This window comes from Hippoglossus stenolepis, chromosome 4 (assembly GCF_022539355.2).
Source record: "Hippoglossus stenolepis isolate QCI-W04-F060 chromosome 4, HSTE1.2, whole genome shotgun sequence".
Classification (NCBI taxonomy): Eukaryota; Metazoa; Chordata; class Actinopteri; order Pleuronectiformes; family Pleuronectidae; genus Hippoglossus; species Hippoglossus stenolepis.
In genome coordinates, this window is record NC_061486.1 from 24540052 (window position 1) to 24561707 (window position 21656).

At 43.3% G+C, this 21656-nt stretch overlaps 2 protein-coding genes across 5 annotated transcripts in view; both read right to left on the minus strand.

The window, feature by feature from the left end:
* Positions 1–433: 433 nt before the first annotated feature.
* On the minus strand, positions 434–10239 carry LOC118105770 (transmembrane protein 25). Of its 2 annotated transcripts, XM_035153584.2 has the most exons (9): positions 9665–10233; positions 7881–8001; positions 6613–6957; positions 6231–6521; positions 5918–6049; positions 5792–5825; positions 4653–4762; positions 3425–3514; positions 434–3313 (listed from the first exon to the last, which is right to left on the minus strand). In XM_035153584.2, exons 2-9 carry the CDS (start codon positions 7957–7959, stop codon positions 3240–3242), a joined length of 1155 nt encoding a protein of 384 aa, XP_035009475.1. In that variant the 5' UTR covers positions 7960–8001; positions 9665–10233; the 3' UTR covers positions 434–3239. The 2 variants fall into 2 exon arrangements, with proteins under 2 accessions (XP_035009475.1, XP_035009476.2); XM_035153585.2 differs by lacking the exons at positions 434–3313; positions 3425–3514 and having other exon boundaries at positions 4711–5283; positions 9665–10239.
* Positions 10240–12353: 2114 nt separating this feature from the next.
* Positions 12354–21656, minus strand: part of sik3 (SIK family kinase 3) — a 38573-nt gene continuing 29270 nt past the window's right edge. For all 3 annotated transcript variants that reach the window (XM_035153792.2, XM_035153794.2, XM_035153793.2), the window contains 9 exons: positions 21350–21408; positions 21064–21173; positions 20677–20837; positions 20403–20530; positions 18876–19630; positions 18544–18698; positions 17980–18109; positions 17769–17895; positions 12354–15881 (listed from right to left, as the gene is read on the minus strand). In XM_035153792.2, the coding sequence (XP_035009683.1) occupies positions 17774–17895; positions 17980–18109; positions 18544–18698; positions 18876–19630; positions 20403–20530; positions 20677–20837; positions 21064–21173; positions 21350–21408 (1620 nt within the window). In that variant the 3' untranslated portion in view covers positions 12354–15881; positions 17769–17773. The remainder of the gene's footprint in view (positions 15882–17768; positions 17896–17979; positions 18110–18543; positions 18699–18875; positions 19631–20402; positions 20531–20676; positions 20838–21063; positions 21174–21349; positions 21409–21656) is intronic.

The following is a 21656-nucleotide window of genomic DNA, read 5'->3' on the forward strand; positions in this document are numbered from 1 at the left end:
ACAGGAATCAGCTCCAATGCGGTAAAACAGGGACATGAGCACAACTGGGTGTGTTCAGATAAACATTTGAATTCCCTGCATGATGTCAACGTTTGTCCCACTGTCTGTGACAGACGACATTCCCTGTGAGGCACTGAAGAAGCAGCGGAAACAGAGAACATTGCTCCAGCAACACCACAACTCTGTTTCCTGTTTGAAGAGAAGCCACAACAACCCAGAGTCAACACCTGGTGCACACACATACAAACACACACAGACACACATAAACAGAAAACTCTTCTTGCACCTGCTACTGAATGCAACAACACTTTCACCATCACACAACACACTTTCAAACACCAATCAACCTCTAAGCTTGACTTGTTTCCACCTAGTAATTCGTCTTAGACTGCCCCCTGGTGAGCACTCATAAAACCACAGCAAGTCCAGCATGTACTTCATACAGTTTCAACTCTTTATTGGACGTCCTCTATTATACACATATACAAATGCATACAAATATACAATGCTCGACATGTAACATGTCCATATACAAATACACACTCTATTATTATGTTCCACCTTATATAGGTTCAATTGGTCAGATTGTATAATTCACATACAGTACATTACTTTGGACATTCTGGTGTTAGCATAGAACATTTAATGCATTCAAATAATGCAACAGGGAGGACGACACTATGAGCATGTGGTTACAGGGGGAAATCATAGCAGTCCCATAATATGAGCCTTTTTTATGTCCAGTTCATACTCAGCATTGTTGAGACAACAGAGCAGCAGTGTAAATACCCGAGAGAGGAAAAGCATCAACAGAGGTCTGTGCTACGAAGCGAGTTCAACATGGATATCGAGATCCAGCTGAACTTAACCTAACAATCACAGTCAGGCTAAGTGGTCTAAGGGGTGGGGTTTACTGTCTATGACCAATCACAGACATGGGGCCAATCCCATTTCACCCCTTGGCCCTTCTCCCTACCCCTTGTTTTCGAGGATTATCTTGCCCCTTAAAACGGAGTTACGAGGGGTAGTGGTTGAAATCTTCCCCTAGGAACTGGGAAAGCCCTTCCATAAGCTGTGTGAGGGAAATGTAACATTTTGATCATGCACAATGTAATCATGTTAATGTCCCCTTTGATTGATCATGATTGAATCTTATACAATGTAACCTTGATCATGCTGTATCCTGTACAACTGAATGAATCTTGGCCTGATTGCCTAAACTAAGGCATTGTTGCCTTGATGTCATCGGAAGATCCTGACCTTTGGCTTAGAAACAACCTCAACCAGGGGAGGAAGGAGCCAAATGTATAAAGAGAAAGAACAGCTTCCCATCGGTGTGCATATTACAAACCAACCTTTGTCTTGTGCACCATGCTCTGAGCATTAAAGTGTGACAATACTGTTCGAGATTTGTGTCTCGTTCCTCGCTGTCAGAGTGGGATTGCAGAATTGCCACGACAGCTGTTACATCATCAATAGTCGTCGAGGAAACCTGACACGTCATCAGAAGTCATCGATTAAACAGAAGCGACAAAAGGTTTTGCCGGGGATGTCATTATAATAGCATTGTTGAGATCTTAAATAAGCCAATGCTATTGTTTGCAGCTACTAAAGTGACCAACCTATAATATCCAAATAACATCGTAATAAATTTAAACGCTATTAAACTAAGATATTACAATCATTATTAATTTAATAATCCTTATTAATGGAGAAATTTATACATTTCTGGGTCTCTCTCCCAGCTTGCCAGTGATTCGCAAGGCATTCTGGGAAGTTCTCGTTGCCCTGGGTTTGCAGTGTGGGTCTGAAAAATCTCTGTTTCGAGGGCTATACTGCCCTAACACTTGGCCCTACACCTCTGTCCCAACAAGATTTGGGACAAGGAATCAAATTGGATCAAACTGTTATATTAAAAAATGCGAGGAGACCAAACACACATTATCTAGACTAAAAGAAACAGTTAGAGCTGTGAATGCAGGAAGAACAGCTGGAAAAACATCTCTGATTGTGTAAGTTACAGAGCCTCTGGTGACATTTGGTAAAAAAAATATATGACGTGACCACGACATAATAACGCATGGGAACGAGATGAATAACTCTGGGCCAGGAGATATGAATCTGTTCTTTACTAACAAGACCTGTGGAACTGAAGTGAAGAAGCCTCTTGATGAGAGATGAAACTTTTCTCTGAATCACATGATGTAGCCTCTATAATGAGCTTTAGTTACACACACACTGTCTGCACTGACTCTGGGGACACACTGTGGTGGAAACCTTATTTCTAGTGAATATACACATACGGACCTATAGATTGAGATGTACTGGGTGTGTTAGCGGTGGAGAGATAGAGGAGTGGGAGGGAGGGAGGGGCGCTTTCACAAGGTAAATCTGTAAACTATCTATCCCCCTTCCAAATAAATAAACCTACTTAAAGGGAAAGAGGTACCTAAAAAGATGTACCTAACTAGACTATGTCTAGTTTTACCGCCGCTAACACACCCAGTACATCAAAATCTGTAACTCCCACAAGTAAAGAACCATAGATCAATGCAGACAGTCTGTGTCACTGTGAGCACATTGCTCAGTCAGGTTGGTTATGTTCAGCTCCAGCTATTGACAATCATTCCCTCTGATGAGAATCTATATCTTTCATAATGATATTCATCAGAGTAGCAGAAAGGATATTGTGGGTCTCTGAAAACCCCAGAGACTCTAACACTCCACACCCAGCTCCACGGGATCCTCTAAGAAAGCTGATTTTATACTGCTTGATCTCTTATCTGCAACTTAACCTGCTCCGGACCAGGTTAACTGTTCAGCATTAGTTACCATGGGGATTTACCCCGATAAGAAGTAAACGAGCTTCGTAAGACCGGAAACCCCAAATTTACTTCGAAGTTACCTCGATAAGCTCAAATCCGGCTTCGTAGTACAGACCTCAGGTTTGTTTAGTGGACATGAAATTCAACAAGTCGGAGTCGGAGAAAGAGTCAGAGTGTGTTGATATAATATGTGGCCCAGAAACATGTAAGAGCTCAACAACAACATGGTCTGAGGGTCCTGGTCGTTCCTGTCCAGCTCAAAGGGGACTGATGAGTGTTTGAAAGACTGACTGGCAGTTGTTCTGAGTTTCCTCTTGGACAACTGCATCTGTTGGAAGGAGTTATGCATGCATGTGCTGTCTGTGTGTGTGTGCGTGCGTGCGTACGTGCGTGCGTGCATGTGTGTGAGGTAAGTCAGAGCCAGATCTCCTCGCTGCTTGTGCTGTTGACCTTATAGATGTAGCCCACCATCGGATATCTGGCAAAACCTGAGAATCATCAGGGAAAAGAATTCAGAACGAACACGTCACGGAAAAATGCTGCCGTTGCACCACAATGAGGCTAAAGTATAAAAATAATGGAAAGTGTAGTTCCCTGACCTCTGGCGGCGTAGGCTAAAGACAGATCTTCCTCCTCCTCTTCCTCTTTCTTCTTCTCTCCCACACTGTTGTGCTGGGCAGCCTCTCGGGCTTCGAGGAGAAATGCAGGAAAGATGGAGGAGATGGTAAAAGAGATGTTACCGATGAGTTAGAAGGGATAGCTTACCTTTATTTATATAATTTCTATTTCTTTGTTTGATGATGCGATTGATACCACTCTCTTGTATCCTTCCTCACCTCCATGTGAGGAAGGATACAGTGCATGGTCATTTTCAGAGTGAGGCTGCTGCCATCACTGAATCTTAAAGCGGTCGTATTTGTTTTTTGGTGTTCAAGTCACCTTCACATGCATCAGTCACAGACGAGAACACTTCCAGGCTCTCTATAAATCTGTCATCTTTTTGCTTATGAAGAAACCAATGCGTGAAGCTGATGATGATGATGCTGTCCTTCAAAGAATCTTCCTATGAGTTCACGTCTTCCTGTCACAATAAGCAAATCATAGGACCTTTTAAATAAAAATGTGTCTGTGTTTGTTTGTTACTTAGTGGGATGACACAAAAACAACTCAACTGATTTTCATGAAATCGGGAGGGTGGGGTTTGACCCAAGGAAGGTCAAGGGAAGGTTTTTTTTTTATAATTCTATCACTATAACATTATTCTGTGTCCAAGAGATAAACAGCGACTACAGTGTGTGTCTATGTCTGTGTGTGTGTGTGTGTGTCATCACGGAAAAATGTGATCTAGGAAACAGCTACTGTTGTGGGTAGATTTTCTAAATGCAATATCGTCACAAATGTTTAATATGAAGCCACAAGATTGTACAGGAGTGTAGCTGAAATCAAAATGAAGGCTAATGACAGTGTGGTCCAACCCAGCGCAGAATACTGAGTACAAAACGCATACCTGGACCGACCCATTAGACCAACCACTGATAATCATATTGTTTAATCAATTGATATATCATATTTTAACACAGGTTGCATATTACTGCTTCATAATAAAAAATCATCAGAAACTACAGAAACCCCTGAGACTAAATTATGATTATAATAACATGCTGCATTCAAGACTTGTAGGAATTATGGCCTGAATAACTCAATTGTTTGCAAGTAATACCTTCGTTGATTGAGCTTAACACTAACATGGTGTTTGTCTGAAACTTTTGTTTGGTCATTCTCATCAAACTCCATCATGTAAAGAATCGTAGAGTGGGGACCTCTCACCCTTTCTCAAAGTGCTGAGGTCGTTGAGCTGCATGTTTGAAGGCAGAGACATGTTCTCTCTCGGGATGATGGTCTTATCGCCCTTCTCTGCTTTCAGGTTGGCAGAGTTACTGTGCAAGAAGCATGGATTAGACGTGTGATTGGCCTTCAGGATGCACAAAACGTATTTATAAGAGCACAAAAAATGCTTTCATCAGACTTTCCCTTCTGTGCTGAGGTTATAACTATTTGATTGAAAGTTGGGGTCAGATAGTGGTGTGTGATACTCTGTCAGTGTGGTGTCAATGAAAGGAAGGTGGTGGTGAGAATAAAAGAAATACTCAATCTACAATTAGTTTCTTTCTATATCGAAGGCGTTTTTATTCTCTACAAGTGACATGTAGATGTGATTATGTGACTATGTGTCGCTATATGTGTGAGTCGTTCAGTGACCATGACTGAATCCATGTTAAATATCCCTTGTACGTTTGAAGGTCTTCTGCACATTATAGGTAAACATTTTGGAGACATGAACACTTTCTTGCTGAGAGCCAGTTATCTTAGCTTGGCATGAAGACTGGAAACAAGGGGAGCAGCTCGTCTGGCTCAGTCGGGCCTTGTGCAGTCACTCCTTCGAGGCTGTGCCGGTTGTCTGGTTATCTCACAGTGAAGATATTACTCATTGTTAGCTTTGTATTCTTTGGTCAGAATCAGGAAACTTAAAACCCTTCACTAAAATAAGCTATTCCACTGCTGGAGGTAGCTATTTAACCTACATTTAAAGTGTTAGTGCCGCACCTGATCTAAACTTGCCTGTTTGGAATGGGCTGTTTGTTTGGCCTGTAGTGATACTGGTTGCAGCTTTCTTTCTGAAACTATAAAAGTGACCCACAGTAATTTAGCTGAATCCAGTAAAGACCTGCTGCTGGACTCAGTCCACAGAACAATGACGCTACACCACTGTTGCTGCACAAAGAGCTGTTATCTTCTTTATTCTATATTCAGCTTAACGCAGTAAGCAGAACCCTGAACTGGAGAATCAGTTGTAGTTGTTAGCATCGTGAACGCACAACCATGCCCTGGCTGACTGGAATTCAATCTTTCCTGTTTGGCTGCTTTACGATGTGATCTAATGACAGAAGTCTGATTACTTTGTTTACCTTTTCTTGGTCATCAGAATCTCCACTGGCTCGTCTGTAACACAACACAAGGAGATGCATTATCCTGCTGAATGATTATTATGCGCTACAAGTTTTCCACTGCACAAACACAAACTGCCATCTCACCAATAGACTTGCTTTTGTTTTTTTGCATGAGGCAGAGAACGATTAGACTGAGGATGAGGAGGGCCATGAAAGCCATGGCTCCCCCAGTCACTATTCCCAGCATGGGCACCTCTACACGAGACTGCAGGAACTCTGGAGAGAGATGGAGAGAGAGTTAAAGGAGTGATTCCAGGGAGCTATGCTAATTCATTGTCTAAGAATTTTAGTACCACTTTCATATTTGTGCAGTAAATATGAAGCTGCAGCCTTGACATGGTTAGCCCACCGAAAGAGTGGCCTTATTGGTTCCTCTTTGCCTTTCACCATCACTGACCTGCTAGTGTGAGGTTGTTCTGCACCGCTCCGACACTGTTGCTTGCGTTCAGTGATAAATTCCCTGATAGGCTACCGAGCGTCACCCTCAGCGTGTGATTGGTCAGCCAAGGGTAGCTTCGCGAGTCCAGGATGAAGAAGTCGGAGGTGTTGGCCACCAGATGGCCAGACTGGTCAACGAAGGTGATGGTGGCAGGCGGGTTGGACCGTACCAGGGCAAAGAGGATCAGGGAGAGGCCGGGGTCTGAGGTTTCAGTGTAGTGGGCGTTCAGCCTGAGGATCTCTGGCTGAACTGGGGAACAGAGGAGAGGAAGGACTCAGCAGTTTATTCATCGTATCAAAAGAAATTAGCTGGGTCCTGTTATTATCCTGAAACTTTTTACACTGGACGTTGAGTGTGACTGTGGCATTGTAGCTCTCTCCTGTCCAGGGGTTCGATGCTACACACACTAGCTCCCTGTCCCACTTTCTGGCCTGCAGAGAGAAGGTGCTGTTGTGATTGGTTCCTGGTCTCATGAGCACTGAATCTTCCTGTGATGTCATCACCAGGCGTCCATGGTTGGGTGACGGCGTTCCCTGTTGCTCCCCATTCAGGTACCAAGTCAGCAAAGGTGGAGCATGAGGATCCCAGCCGTCCGCTTGGCAGTTAAACCGATGTGTCGTGTTCTCCTGCAGCGTCACTGCTGCCCGGTGCCATCCATCAATTTTTGGGGCGGGCTCAATCGCACCTGTGGGTGTGTAATGTTGGATTGGTAGGGCAACAAGGGTATGAATTCAAACATTTTAAAATGATCTACCCTGACAGTAAAGACAGCACAAATCAATTTCTCTATATGTGTGACTTTATAGCCTATGTGAAGCATTTCAACACATATATTTCAACTGAGCTGATTAGCTTAGCTTAGCACAAAAACCAGGAGCAGGGGGTAACAGCTAGCCTGGCCCTGTCTAAGGTTACAATTAAATCCACCTACTGGTACCTATAAATTTCAAGAATCAAGATATTATCTCTTTTTTTTTATCTGAGCAAAAACCAAAGTGTTAAATCAACAATTTGTGCTGCAACACATTCAAGATAATTAGCTATTTCCACCACCTGCAAAAACACATTATATTATACATGTAAACAAAAGAACTGTATTGAGTTCAATAGAGAACTGTAGAGGTGCTGCTTTGTGACTGTACAACAGAGCCAAGCAGCAGTCTTTATGCTAAGCTAAGCTAACCAGCTGCTTGCAGGAGCCTAATATTTGGCTCACAAGCATGAGAGTGGTATCAATCAACTTCTAAAAAATGCTTATGAAAGGTATTTGTGTTCAAATCCCAGCTTGGCCAGGGTCTGTGTGCAGTTTGCATGTTCTCTCTGTTTCCTCCTGTTTCAGAAATTTTTCAAACAAAAATGATATCAACAACTCTTGAAGTTAATGTTTATCTTTTTATCCATTAACCTTTCATCAAAAGATACTTTAGACCATCTGTTAAGATCACAGTCCAAGCTACACCTATTAAGACTGTTTTGTCTTAAATTGGATGAAGCAACTGTCATGTTTATGACTATTATTATTGAAATAGTTGTAGTGTAATAACCTCAACATCCCTTGAATTGAAAAGAACCAGCTGTATAATAGATTACACTTCCTGTGTACCTCACCTGTCCAGGATAAGGCCAGAGTGTGAAGGAACACGACAGCAGAGCCCGAAGCCCACCTCCTCAGACACACACACTCCATACTGGCCCAGCGGAGCACCGCATACACACACACAACTACCTGCTGGAAGAAGAAACCACATAATGTGAACAACAGCAATGATAACATAGGATTGAACATTCACTTCACCAAATCCACAGCCAGTTGGAGATAATTAGGGTTTAGACCCCTGAGGTTGTTCAATGTCTGCTTTTAAAAATGGTGTCATCATCTCAATACAGGGTGAAAGGAGAGGTATTTAACTTATGATGCATAAAGTCTTGCAAATGTATATCAGGAAAACTCTCAATATTGAGTATGATGTGATCATATCTCTTGGTTCTACTTAACTAGCTGCTGGTTGGTGGGAGCTCTTACCAGAGCTGTTCAGCTTGCTCCTTCACTCAGTTTGAGACTAGGATCTCAGGGCTAGATAAGCACTAATAAGCATAATGCACCAGAACCTCTGATCTTACAGTCACCAAATAGAGCGTAACAGTGACCATCCACTTTAGTATGTAATAATGTAATAATAACAACATGACAAAGGTACAAGACTGTGTGCATAATTATCTTACAAATGAAGGACCCACACATCCCACAAACCATTGCAAGCCCACAAGCTGGCCCTCACTAGCGCTACGCTCCAGTACATGACAGGACCCTTTCCTCATGGCTCACTGTGGGCAACATAGTGTAACACTGAACCTTCTGATTGTAGCCAACATGATTTTCGTGATTGTGGTGAACATTTCTATTCCATTTCCAGCACGCTCCACCAATCAGAAACGTCATTATCAAACCTGAGGATTGGGGGTTTTTTTTAAATGTACTTGTTATCATACAGACTTGTGGCTTCTACAGGAGCATATACAATAATTTCACAATCTTGTAGCTTGTGGTAAGTCTACCTTGGATGGTTACAACAGTATGGCTGATATTCAAAATCTCTGGGGTTTTTACTTCCAGAACCCCCATTCAAACTTTTTAGCTGTTCTTCATGAGTCCAACAATGTTATTGAAGTGCAGCCTTAAACAGTGGAACACTACTATTGTTACTCTACCTTACTTACTCTGGATAGTCCACAGACACACTGTAGACAAGCTTCCACTGTGACACTGAAACACCACAATGAGGTCTGTGGATTATCCAGAGGAACCACCAGCAGCACTCTCAGAGATGGATGCAGCAAAACATAAACACATTAAACCAGAATGAGCTCAAATCCACTGTGGGAACAGAAGGATGTAGGTGTCAGTTTGTGATTCAAGAGAATTCATCCTGAAGACACAATCAAGATTCTGATGTTTAAGACAGAAGACAGTAAAGACAAAAAGTGTAATACAAAACAGGCCTGGTGGGAACAATGGTGATGATCTCACACACACACAGAGCAAGTGCAGGGAATTAGCCATGTCTAGTGCTTGCTTGCGATCCGGGTCATGTGATCAGTGTGAGCACCTTGCAGGAAAACAGGAACTGAGCCATCAAGGAAAGACACACACACACACATACATACATATGGGCCGAAGCAAGACAATTGTCTTCACCACATGCACACATGATAGAAGGTGTCACAGCTCTTGGGGCAATTTGATAGGCTGCGAGGGGCTATACATTACAGTGTTGGTATACACACACACACATACTGCGCTTTGCAAGGCTGCATGAAGGCATTTCAGTAGAGATGTGTGCACCTACATGCAGAAATAACATCCTACACAATACACACACACACAGTATTACCTCAGCCCTTTCTGCAGACGCTGTTGTGATTCAGCCTGCTGGAGCTCCATGGCAGCAGAGGAGGAGAGGAGGGAGAGTGAAGGATTGTGGTAACAGCAGAGAGATGAGAGGCAGCCCTCCCTGACTCAGTTGCTCTCCCATCTGCGTACACTCATGCACTTACACACACACACACACACACACAAACAGGGTTCTCTGCAGGGTATACGGCAGCTCCAGTAGCAGCGTCCACAAGCTGGCAGGGGCTGCCAGAGCCGGCTGACGCAGGCAGTCACGCTGTCGCCACACTGTGAGAGTGGGAAGGGAGGAGGGGGAGAAAAGGAGGAGAAGAGGAGGAGGCAGCTGAGGAGATGAAGGGAAATGGGAAAGAGAAGAGGGAGAGGTTATAGTAGCAGAGGATGCAGAGAGGGAGATGGAGAGGAGAGGAGAGGAGAGGAGGATGTACAGGCTTGAAGACAAGAGAAGCTCTGTGTAGAACATCAGTCTGTAAGGATCTAGGACATGGTGTTGTGGTGGATAGAAGAGAGGAAACTGTCAGTTCAGAGGGACAACACACATCTTTTCCCATCATCCACTTCTCCAGTCTGTCATCAGGCGTGTTAAAACAACCCCTGAGACACAAACGCTGACACACTACAGGGCTGATGCTGTCTGAGCTCAGTTACTTCAGACTGGAAAGACTCTGCACTGCAGCTGTTCAGACCAGAGCAGCAGCATGCAGAACACTGCAGCCATAAGACAGACCAAGAACATGTTTTAATGAGAAGTCCAGTGTGAATCTAACAAATACTACGTCCTTACACTCAATACTGATCGAGCATCAAACCACCTTGAGAACCAGGTCAGCAGAGGGCAGGGAAACATCAAGACTCTATAAGTGGAGGTTAATCAGCTGCATATGAAGACACACAAACAGATAGAGACAGTGCAGCACACACACTTGTGTGTTCAGACTGTTGACAGGACTGGTTGGTGTGAGACACAGTCAGCTATCTCCTCTCTTTAAACCTGCTGGATGAAACGGCAAATTCCTCTAACAAAGAATGCACACACACTGAACAGCAAAAAGTAATCTTAAAGGGATACGTCCCCCCCAAAATGAAGTTCACGGATTATCTACTCGCCCCTATGTCGATGGAGGGGTGGGTGAAGTGTTTGAGTAAACAGCGTTGCAACCAAATACAATTGAGTAATGGTGAGTCCTTCTTCAAACGTAGAAAAACAACAGAAAACAAACTAAAAAAGCCTCCATACTGCTCCTGTGGTGTCATCCAAGTGTCCGTAAGCCCCGGCATTCAAATTCCACTCAAAAGGGTGTCATTTACACCATGTTTTTAGCCTAAATGTCTCTGATATCTTCCTAAACTCAATTCTCAAATGTCCGATTTTTTCCCTTGAAGTGGCCCTAATACTCCGTCGTAGTAACAAGACATTGAAGAACAGAATGGCTGAATTCAGATGAAGGTAATGTAGAAACACTATTAGTTCGTCCACCAGAGAGCACAGACACAAGATTTGTACAAAGTAAAATCTCCCACTCAGCATTATGGTCGCATTCCTCGACTGTATATGAAGACGAGTCTTCACCTTGTCCCACTATCCAGAAATGAAGCCAAAGTATCCCAGATGCGAACGCTACCTCTTCTCTCAGAGTCTGCGCTGTAAAGATCAGAGGATGGAACCGCGGCATCAAGGTTGTGCTGATACATGTGCTTGAACAATCGCGAGTCAGTCTCAGCTGTCAATCGTAGAGTTTCACCCCAAACTTACCAGAAATATTAAGACTTGGACAGTGTCATAAGAATTAATTAAATGATGAAACCATCCCTGAGAAAAATGTATTTGATGTGTACTTACTTTAGTATGATCATGTCCCATCCACTAAAATAGATGAGGCAGGATTTATGATGTATACTGCAGCCAGCCACCAGGTGGCGATCGGGATACTTTGGTTTTACTTTTGGGGATCAGTCATTTCTTCCATCTTTATATACAGCGTATTATGACAAAGCTTTACATCAATAAATCTGAGGAATCTGTTTTCACATTGTTTGTCATAGGTTGATCATACTCTTAGCATTTTAGCAAATCAACATCAGTGTTGTCAAGTGAATATAATTACAAGACACTTTCATTTAAAGATCTTCTCTACATTTTTATTGCATCACATGGATGTTTGAGATGTACAGTATATGCAGTGATTTACACTAGAGGCTGATTTCACATTCAGCTGCTGAAGTCAGTGGAACGTTTCTCGGTGCTCGTTTCAAAAAGAGAATCGGTATCTGTTGCCCTCGCAGGACTGTAATAAACACATCATTTCATCCAGATCAAATGACCGACCTGCCTGTGTGTCGTCCCCATGCTCTCAAAGTGCATGACCGGAGATTTCAGCTAGAGAGACATACTCCACTGAAGCAGACGATAGCCAGAAGTTAGCGAGCGAGTCACAGAAACGTCGGCTTCTAGCAGTCGTCAGTCAGTGCACGTTCATGTGTTTTGGGGCTGTAGCTTTGATGAGGGGGCTGATAGGAAGTGGTGGGATGTATCATTTTTAAAGTGCAGCCCGCTTTTCTAGGATTACCAACCCTAGCTTTAATGCCTACAGGGCACATGCACGGCACAGGATTGTTATGTTATTCGTTCAGACAGGTTTGTGTCTGGTAACACAAAGACACACAAGACATGACCTTTTTAAATTATTTCTTTATTTATATATATTTATTTATTCATCTCAGTTTGGTTGATATTCTTTTTAATCATTGTTGTTGCACTTTAGTATTTTTGTACTCAACAGAAATGAACATAAAAACAAACAAAAAATGAACCAATTGAAAAGAAAATGAACCTAATGAGAGGAGCAGAGAGCTTGCTGCCCAAAAAGTGAGGCCGGGATGGAGAGAAATAAAAAACAAAGTCAGGGATGGAGACAATCAGACAGAAAAGAAAAGAAGGAGCCGGGTCAGTCTGATCGGGCAGGAGATGTGTGCGTGAAGCAGCTCTCCCCCCATTACCTCTGAATCATGTGCAGTGCTTTCCATTCCCTCCAGCGCTCCTTTCCTGTGTGCCACTGGTCACAATATCAGACATAGTGGAGCCGCTCGTCTTTAATTTTAGAGTTTCTATCCTGTCATGAGACAAGAGACGTGCAGACGTTTCCTCTGCAACACATCAAAGTACTCAGTTCTTTCTCTTCCAGATCTCACTTTATGGGCTTGGTGTAAAGAATGAGAGAAAACAGCAGGTAAGATCTGAGAGAGGAATGAATGAGAGCGGGAGGGGAATGTGTGATGAATGAGAAGTTTGGTTTTTCCTCCCGAATGAGACATTGATTTTGAGAGAGAAGCCAAAAAAAACGCATCAGATCGAATTCATTCCATGAATCTATCCCACTCCCCACTTAACTCCTGCTCTTGTTTTTAGAGATAAAGCCCACCCCGTCCAGTCTGAATAAGAGCAACTGCTGGTAAACAGGAAGTGACGCAATGGGAATGGAAAGCAACAGGCGCTGCATGACACCATCTACAATTCTCTCATGTACATAGCAAACGATGTCAACCATGCAGCCAGGTATTGTGAAATCTGGCCAGTATAAACACAAACAAGTGGAACAATATTTCTTTGCACCAGTCTCTTGCTGGCCCAATATAGACTCTATATCCAGGGGTATTGTACTCTATATGGGAGGATAAATAGATGTTAAACAATAAAGAAAATTAAAAGGGGGGGGCGTTCAATCCTTGTCTGTGGTCCCCAGGGTGCTGTAGCCTCCATGTGGCTGTGTTCAAGCTCCACTATGCTCAGGGTGCACAGACCTTGGTAGACATGTTTAAGGTGGGCACGCCTCGCCCTGCACTCACCACAACCTTGTATTCCTCCGCGGCGCAAAAACTTCATTCATCTGTGGTCGCCTTCTGCAACAAATGTTTCCCTTTTAGGCTTTGGAGGTTTGTCCAAAGACAGGATCCATTAACCGTTCATGAAATGTAACCTCCTGGGATCGTTCCTTCCAGGCTTGAGGGAGGGAGAGGGGGCTAACACAAGTTAAAGAAAACCAAAAGAGGGTTGAGGGCAGTTGAGTAATAGCAGTTGTAGTTTCCTCCTTGGTTGCAAGAATAAAAGATTAGCTTGCGAGGAGGGGGCCATGTCCGGGATGCTTCATCTAATCAGAGGCTGATGTAGTAAAAGATGGTGAGGGTCACAGCGGACAGGAAGGGCAGCAAGAGAGAGAAAGAGAAGTGGGTTTGTCCATCTCCACACTTGTGATGTTCAGGATGATATGTCAGCTATTTTACAAATTATTCCCTCTTTATTTGTCTTCTTCTTCTTTTTTTTTTTTTTTAAGAGTGTCAAGTCTCTGTAGCACCCGAGCCAACCCAGACAAAGCCCAAAGCCTGACCCTGTATAGCCTGCCGCAACTACAACGTTAACAGAAAACAGGCCCAAACATCAACAAGAATGACAGTCACGACAACAACGACTGAAATTATTCTTTCAAGAGCAACACAAAATAATTACTCTCCTCTTATTCAAGTGTCTCAATATAATAATATTAGAACAAATAAGGACAATCTTTTTTAACGGGACAGAAAGAGCAGTGTCTCTTCTCTCCGTCCTCTTTTGGCTAGAAATCTCAAAGATTCATAAAACAAAAAAACTAAACAAAAAGAGAACATTTTGAAGTACAAATGATAAAACAATACAAATATAAAAAAGCCTCCCCAACAACATCTAAAAACAAAAAGAAAGTAACAAAAAAAAAAAAAAGAAGTTTGATACAGAAATTGCAATAGCATTCTATACATGGCATCACTGTACAAGGAAAGGAGCGAAGGTCTGGTAAATCTACCCACAATGCAATACACTGTCACTGACGTAGGGGAAAAGGAGGATGGCGAAAGAGGTGAACACAAGGTGGGGAAAGTTAGGGTTGGAAAAGGGGTGGGGGTGGAATTGAGAGGCAGGGTAACATCGTGACGGGTAATAAGGAACTGTGAGGAGGGGTGGAAACAGAGAGAGGATAGAGATAGCTTGAACCGAAAGTGCAGAATTACTTAAGTAATCAAAGAACAATGTTGTCTTTCTCGCAACACAGAACTGTAATAATAATAATAATAATAACAATAATATTCATCAGAATAAAACTTCTTTGACAGAAAACAGTAATAACAACAAGAGTAACAATATTGACCATAATGCCTAGATGGACATTAGCCGTAAAAATGAATATTAAAAGAAAATTAAAAGAAAAATACCAGAACAAGAGAACAAACAAACAAAAAAACAAACTATGAGAGCTGGTTTGTCCTGTGCGATGTCACTGAGCTCTGTCTTTGGAGAGAGAGCGGTTTTGTTGCCAGTTGGAGCTTGATCAGAGCCTAAATCCAAAACACCACCCACCACTCGGTCAAAAAAGGGGGGAGGGGTCGCAGCAGTCGAGATTTCGGCCCGTGTCGGCATGATCTGCCGCATGGCCAGCAGGAGGGGGGAGGGTGGCAGACTTACTCTCATAGACAACCTTCATGTCCGCTCACGCCTTCTTCTGAGTCACACATGAACACTCACGCCTTATGTGAATACTTTGGGTTTGTGGCAGCAGTGAGTGTGTGTGTGTGTGTGTATGTATGTATGTTTGTGTGTGCGTTTGTGTGTGTTGGACTCCATGCGTTCTGTGAGTGTGACTGCACCGATGCGTTGGCCGATGCGGCACATAACGAAGTATGCCAACAGTTAATAGCAGGATGAACGGTGAGAAGTAGAGGTTAAGGTCAGGGCAGCAGGTGGGTGTGGGGGGTGGGGCAGGGTACAGGTTTGTAAGGGAGTGAGGTGGGGGGGAGGGGGCAAAGTCAATGATCACTAAGTGTTAGAGGGAGGAATAGGAACCCCGATCTACAAACACGACGGGAGGTGAAAAGAGGAGACATCCTGCAGCAGTGGACGCTGGATGTCCCTGCAGAAAATGCTGGCACTTTGACCTTTGAACCCCAGGGCCCTACCTGTGACCCCCCCGTCCCCCCCTATCTGATGTCTACACCTATCCACACTCCCCCTCTCTCGCGTAAACTGCTCTCCCAAAGACAGATGGAGACAGACAGATAGACGCAGAGTGTCCCCCTGCTTAGGGAGACGAAGGTGGTTTGGCGTGATGCTGCTCAACACAAGTCAACACAACTCAGGATGGCTGATATGGACCGCTGTACACAGGAGACACGATTTCCTGCAGGGAGACACAAGGAAAGAAAAAAATACACATTAATTAGTTTAACAAAATAATTATGCTGCAAGTCTTTCATAATATCTAATGTGAAATATGACCCTCCAGCGATATCCGCCCATTTGTTTTGTTTTATCTTCACAACAAAGACATTTTCACACAAAACTGGTGTTTTGAGACAAAACTGGTGTCAATACCGACACTGGACATTTTGAAAGAAAAGATGTGTGTCTGCTCAGTATCTGTTAAGCGTGTACTTCAGGAAGCGTCTGCAGTTTCCCATTAGGGTTGCAACTAAAGAATATTTTGATAAATGATTAATCTGTCTTATTTTGTCAATTAGAAAGCATAATTTGATCCTTTCCAGCAATTTATTCGAAAAGCGACTTCATATTCTTGTACTATTCTGTTTCTATTTGTATTACAGATATCGGCGACTTAATTATGATGATAATTCCACATTCAGACAGCTACAATTTAATTTTGACCATTCATAATTCAAGTTCATGATATCCATAACACTATTCAAACTAAAAGTTCAAACAAAATTTAAGGCATCTCTAATTGAGGCGAATTAAAGATATCTTGAACTAGAATTAAGATAATAATATAATATATAATAATATATTTCAAATAAATTGTAGATATCCATAATGAGAAATCACACACACGTCTATAACAAAAGTAGTTTGAATCTTACTGTGTAACTACAGATGCTGAAATGTTTTGGGTAGTTAAAACACAACACACAGTTTTTGACAAGTCAGAATAATGTTATATATATATATATATATATATATATATATATATAGTCCGGTTTGTTTCATTTTCATTTAAATCTGTTAGCTGTAATTTCCTGTGAGTAGGTAATGATAAAATTTTCCCTCTGTATAAAATGAAAACATCTTTTCTCAGAAAGTGCCATTTTGTTTTAAACAGGAAACTTTATATTAACTGTCAGTGCACAGCCTAAAGCACAGAGTACCGTGCATTTGGTGCGTATCTTGTTATAAAGTTATTTTTAAAGCCTGAAGAGTGTAAGTGGAGTCCGATTTTCTCCGCAACGTGGTTCTCCTTTCCTAACTCCTTACAGATTCTCCTGCACATCTTTCCTTGACCCTGTGACGTAATCGATTACTAAATTATTTGTCAACTATTTATATAATCGATTAAATCAATTAGTTGTTGCAGCCCCATTTCCCATTTCGACCTGCTGCAACATATGCGTGAATATACCTTTAAGACTGGCTACGCTGTTCATGTGCTTCTCCTTTTAGAACTGTATGAGATGGGATGTCATCGTTTTCAAGACATTTGACTGATGAAATACAACGTGATTCGCTGAAATACTCGCTTTAAAGGCAAAGTGCTTTATGAGAAATCAAGTTTGTTTTTCAACGCTCTTAGTCTGCAAACAAGCTTTTCAAGTAGCGTTTCAATATTGAAGCAGAGCACAGCATAGTTTCACTGACTCAATCAACAATGGAAATAACAATGAAGAAGATTCAGACCCACAAGATGATCCTGCTGACCAAAGCTCAGTCAGTTAGTGACATGTTTGAGGAGGAGGAAGAAGGAAGGGATCTCTGCAAGTCTGATTGGTTTTTTGTTTTCTTTTTTAAATGTTGACAAAGTTTATTGAAACGGCAATGGTTTACAATGAAAAGCCTCAGAGGACGAGAAATGTAAGTTTTTGTACATGCTGGCATTTCTCTCAGCTCTTCAGAAAACCCTCCGATTTTAGGTGGTTGTTTTTAAACAATGCTTAGATGTTAGAATGTGTTTTCATTCAGCTCCTCAGGTCTTGATGGGTTACATGCATTTGTAGCTATCCAACTAATTCTGGTATATAAAGTGAAGATAAACCTTTTGATCTGTTAGTGTGTGTACCTGTGCTAGACCCCAGCCTGCTCCATGCTGTACTGCAGGTCCGGGGGCTTGTAGCTGAGGAGCATGTCACTGGTGCAGGAGGAGGGGTAGCAGGCTGCTGCATGGAGCTCCCCTTCAACATCACATACTGCAAGAGAAACATTTATAATTTAGTCACACACAAAGAGAAAATCCACAAATAGTTTACGATTATCTCATATCTCCTACTGACCTGACTCTTCCCGGTGGCGCAGCTGCTGGCTTCCTGTCAGTGATGTCTGGCTGAGGATGTCTGACATGCAAGCGGAGCTTAATGCCTTCCCAGCCAACAGGCTCATTCCAGACATTGGCTCTGCCTGGTCCTGAGCAGGAGGTAAAAACGACGATGCTTAATGAACAGCTTCTACTCAACTAAGGACTTTGTCTTGGATGATTGGTTTTGCTTACAGTGCATCAATGCCTCCAAAAAGTGAAAGTCACAGTTGTTACGTAGTTGTTAGAGTGCCAGTCATACAAACATTTGGTTTCTTCCTTCAAGCTACCATCCTAAACAGGATACCTCCTGTATCTCTAGCACAGCACTGGTCAGGAAAATGGGCCAACACTCTAATACACACACAACAAATATTAACATGCCATCTAAATATGAAATGGTTTGTGCTGTTTTTGCAAGTTATCACCCTTACACTACATTAAAGCCCAGTCTGATCAAACATTTTTTATGCACCAGCCTTACTACAGCTTCTCATAATGAAATGTGGCCAATCTGGATTAAGTAGCTCATTAGCAGACTCACAAAGGCATCATCACAGGTCTGGATGGTGTGGTGGCGCTGTAGCTGTCCACGGGACCTATAGGCGTCACCCTGGGGACCTCTTGAATATCCCACTCCGTTATGATCAGGCACCTCCATGGCCTGCCCCGGGGGCCTGCACTCCACATGCTCAGATTCTAAAATAAACATTAAGTACATTATAGTGTACAAAAATAAGAAAATTGAAATGCTCTGATGTTTATCTTTCAGTCTTTTTCAAAGAATGCTAGCAACACAAGGTAAACAAATATATTTTTGTTAGTCAGGACAGAAAATGCAACAAGTTTTATAAGACACATGTCAACAGGTCTTACCTCTTGTTGCGGGAGCATTCCTGATGAAGCCGCCATGCCTGTGTGTTGGGGAATTGTAGGGTGGGGTGCCTCCTCTGGGAGGCCCCAGGAGCTCATGACCTTCTCCTGCCTTGGCCAGCAGGCCCTCGTGCGTGTGGTGGTAGCCAGTCGGCACCTCATCCTCCTCCATGCTCTCTGAGTGAGGTAAGCTGGGGCAAGGTGCCTGTGCTGGGTGCTGCTGCGGCTGGACATCTGGGGGTCGAATCTGGAGGAGGTGGAGGTAGTGCTGCCCTCCGGAGGCACCTTGCGGAGCCGGGGGATCCAAACTCTCGCCCTGAGTCAGCTGGTGGAGAAGCAGCATCTCTCCATACTCTTGGGGTGGACCGCTGGGTGGTGTGGGGGTTGCTTGGCAGCGAGGGCTCTGCCTCTTCAGCAGGGCAGCTAGGTCTTGGGGGGGCAACCTGGGATCGGCGTGGCCAGTTAAAGAGTGCCGGGGGGAGAGGAGGCCCTGCAGAGTAGGAGTGACGTGCTGTTGTGGCGGGCGGTAGTCCAAAGGAGTTGGGGAGAGCAGGGCCTGCTGTAGTGTAGAGGGGGGGCCATAGCTGCCAGCCCCCACTGCCCCGCTCTGGTAACCCTCCAGGCCGGGGACTTTAAGGGAGGCTCCCTGCAGGTATGGGCTGAAAGAGGCGCCCCGGGAGGCTGGGTCAACACCAGAGAAGATGTGGGGATTGAACTGTGCCTGCTCATAGCCTGATGTGAAGCGGCCAAGACTGCGACTGGATTGGAAGAGGGAATGCACAGGATGATTAGTGACCTGCTGTCTTACAGCAACATGCTCCTACTCCTCTTTAGGGTGCAACTTCAACACCTTGCTTTCAACAATCTCCATTAAATCACTGCACACAGAGACACTTCACTTCAGATTCGGTCCAGGTATAAATGTTCACTAAGAGGTGTAAAGATATTTCAAGTGATCAATTATGATTGGTGTGTATTTGAAGATTGTTAAATGTTCTCTCAGTGAAGGCAGTCCTGGTTACCGGGGAATGTTAATGGGATAGTGATATCAGGGGTCACAGGATGACAGATCTCCTACTCCAACTGCTGGGACCTCAACATATACTTTGCTCCTAAAACACCTACATCCAACCACTCACCCAGCTACTATGTAGTGGAGAATTTGTCGAGGATATCATCTCTGGCAAACTCGAAGTAGGATGTTAGTAATTTTAAATACAAGTAACAAACAATGTCCTCATTGACTGCCCCTTCATACACAACATTTCTGGGTGTAACAGTATTGATATCAAGTCTCAAAATACAATTCAAAAAAAAAAAGTTAACACAAATAAAACAGAAACATACAATGAAAAACGTAAAAATACATTAAATAGCATGCAGGGTTCAGGGCAGTGAGGTCATGATGAGTATTAAGACAAAATAAAACAAAAAGATGGAAGAAGACACCGAAACAGAAACAGTCCAAAGGTATTGCTGGTAGGGTTTGGCAGCCATCGGGGGACTTGGTGAAGGGATGGGTGGGGTCACCTGTGCATCTCGGCGTTGTCTGCACTCAGCTGCTTCCCGAGGACTCTGTGTCCCCCTGGCGTGGACAAAAAGCTGCACTGTCTCTGCACCCCACCTCCGAGTTCCACTTCCTGCACTTGGATGGTCACCTATACAAACAATCAATGTTAGTACTCATTGTTGATCAGGAAAATGGGTTATGAGCCTTAGTTCCATGGAAGTTTAAATAATACATGTTCTCATCAGCTGAGAAACAAATGACAAGCACATTAGTTGATCGGCTCTTTGTAGTCACCTGCTGTTGCTGAGGTACACCCTGGGCCAATGGGACAGTGGATGGTGCTTGTTGATTGGTTGGTAATGTAACTCGGGCCAGACCTGTGGGAGGAGGGCTACCACTTTGTCCCTGGTACATAGCTGGAGCGCAGTGCTGGTACTGCACCTGTGATGGACCTCCTAGGGAGGAGAGGAGAAACTTAAAAGTAGAAGTTTTCCCCCAAAATAAAGTCAGGATTTGTATACAGATAACAAAAGCTAGTGAGTGTATAAAGTCAAACTAACTCTAAAAAATATAATTAATAGTAATCCACCGATGACTGGAGAGTAAAATGCACCACTTTACCTACACCAGTTACAATATGAGAGGTATTGCACTATGCCCTCTAGGAATGGTATTACTAACCATGTCCTTGCATTATGCCTGCAGAGCAAGGTGGAGGGCTCTGATTGGTCTGTCTGAAGAGGTGGTTGCTGGGATGTGTTGGCGGAGGGCTGGAGGGCTGGATACGCAACCTGAGGGAGGACAGGACAGTGTAGGAGAGGAGAAGAGAGAGAAACGACAAAGATGTGATGTAACACGGTATCAAGTTCATTGTGCAATAGCTGATGAGTAATGTGTGTGTGTGTGTGTGTGTGTGTGTGTGTGTGTGTGTGTGTGTGTGTGTGTGTGTGTGTGTGTGTGTGTGTACCTCTGAAGCTGGTGGGTTAGGTGACTAGGCTGGCTCTCTCCATGGCCTAAAGACAGACCCTGCAGATAAAGAGAAATTCAATTGCTCAGAGCTTCAAGTTAACATGATGTGTTACTGTAATTATGACCATGTACAGCTATTGCATCAAATTATTTATATGCAAATAATAAACATGCATGTCCCAAAGGAAGGACACAAGCTGATGAGATAAATGAGGCCACGATAAATGTCCAATGTCCATGTAACCTGCTATTATCGCCAAGTCAAATCCGGACCTGCCACCTGTGATTAAACACACATATTACAT

Excerpts from the sequence above, each read along its gene's own strand:
- LOC118105770 (XM_035153584.2), bottom strand. The coding sequence starts at position 7,959 with ATGGAGTGTGTGTGTCTGAGGAGGTGGGCTTCGGGCTCTGCTGTCGTG. Across the intron at positions 5,826-5,917 it reads AAACAAAAGCAAGTCTATTG|ACGAGCCAGTGGAGATTCTG; the intron begins GTGAGATGGCAG and ends GTTGTGTTACAG. Across the intron at positions 4,763-5,791 it reads ATTCTGATGACCAAGAAAAG|TAACTCTGCCAACCTGAAAG; the intron begins GTAAACAAAGTA and ends CTTCTTGCACAG.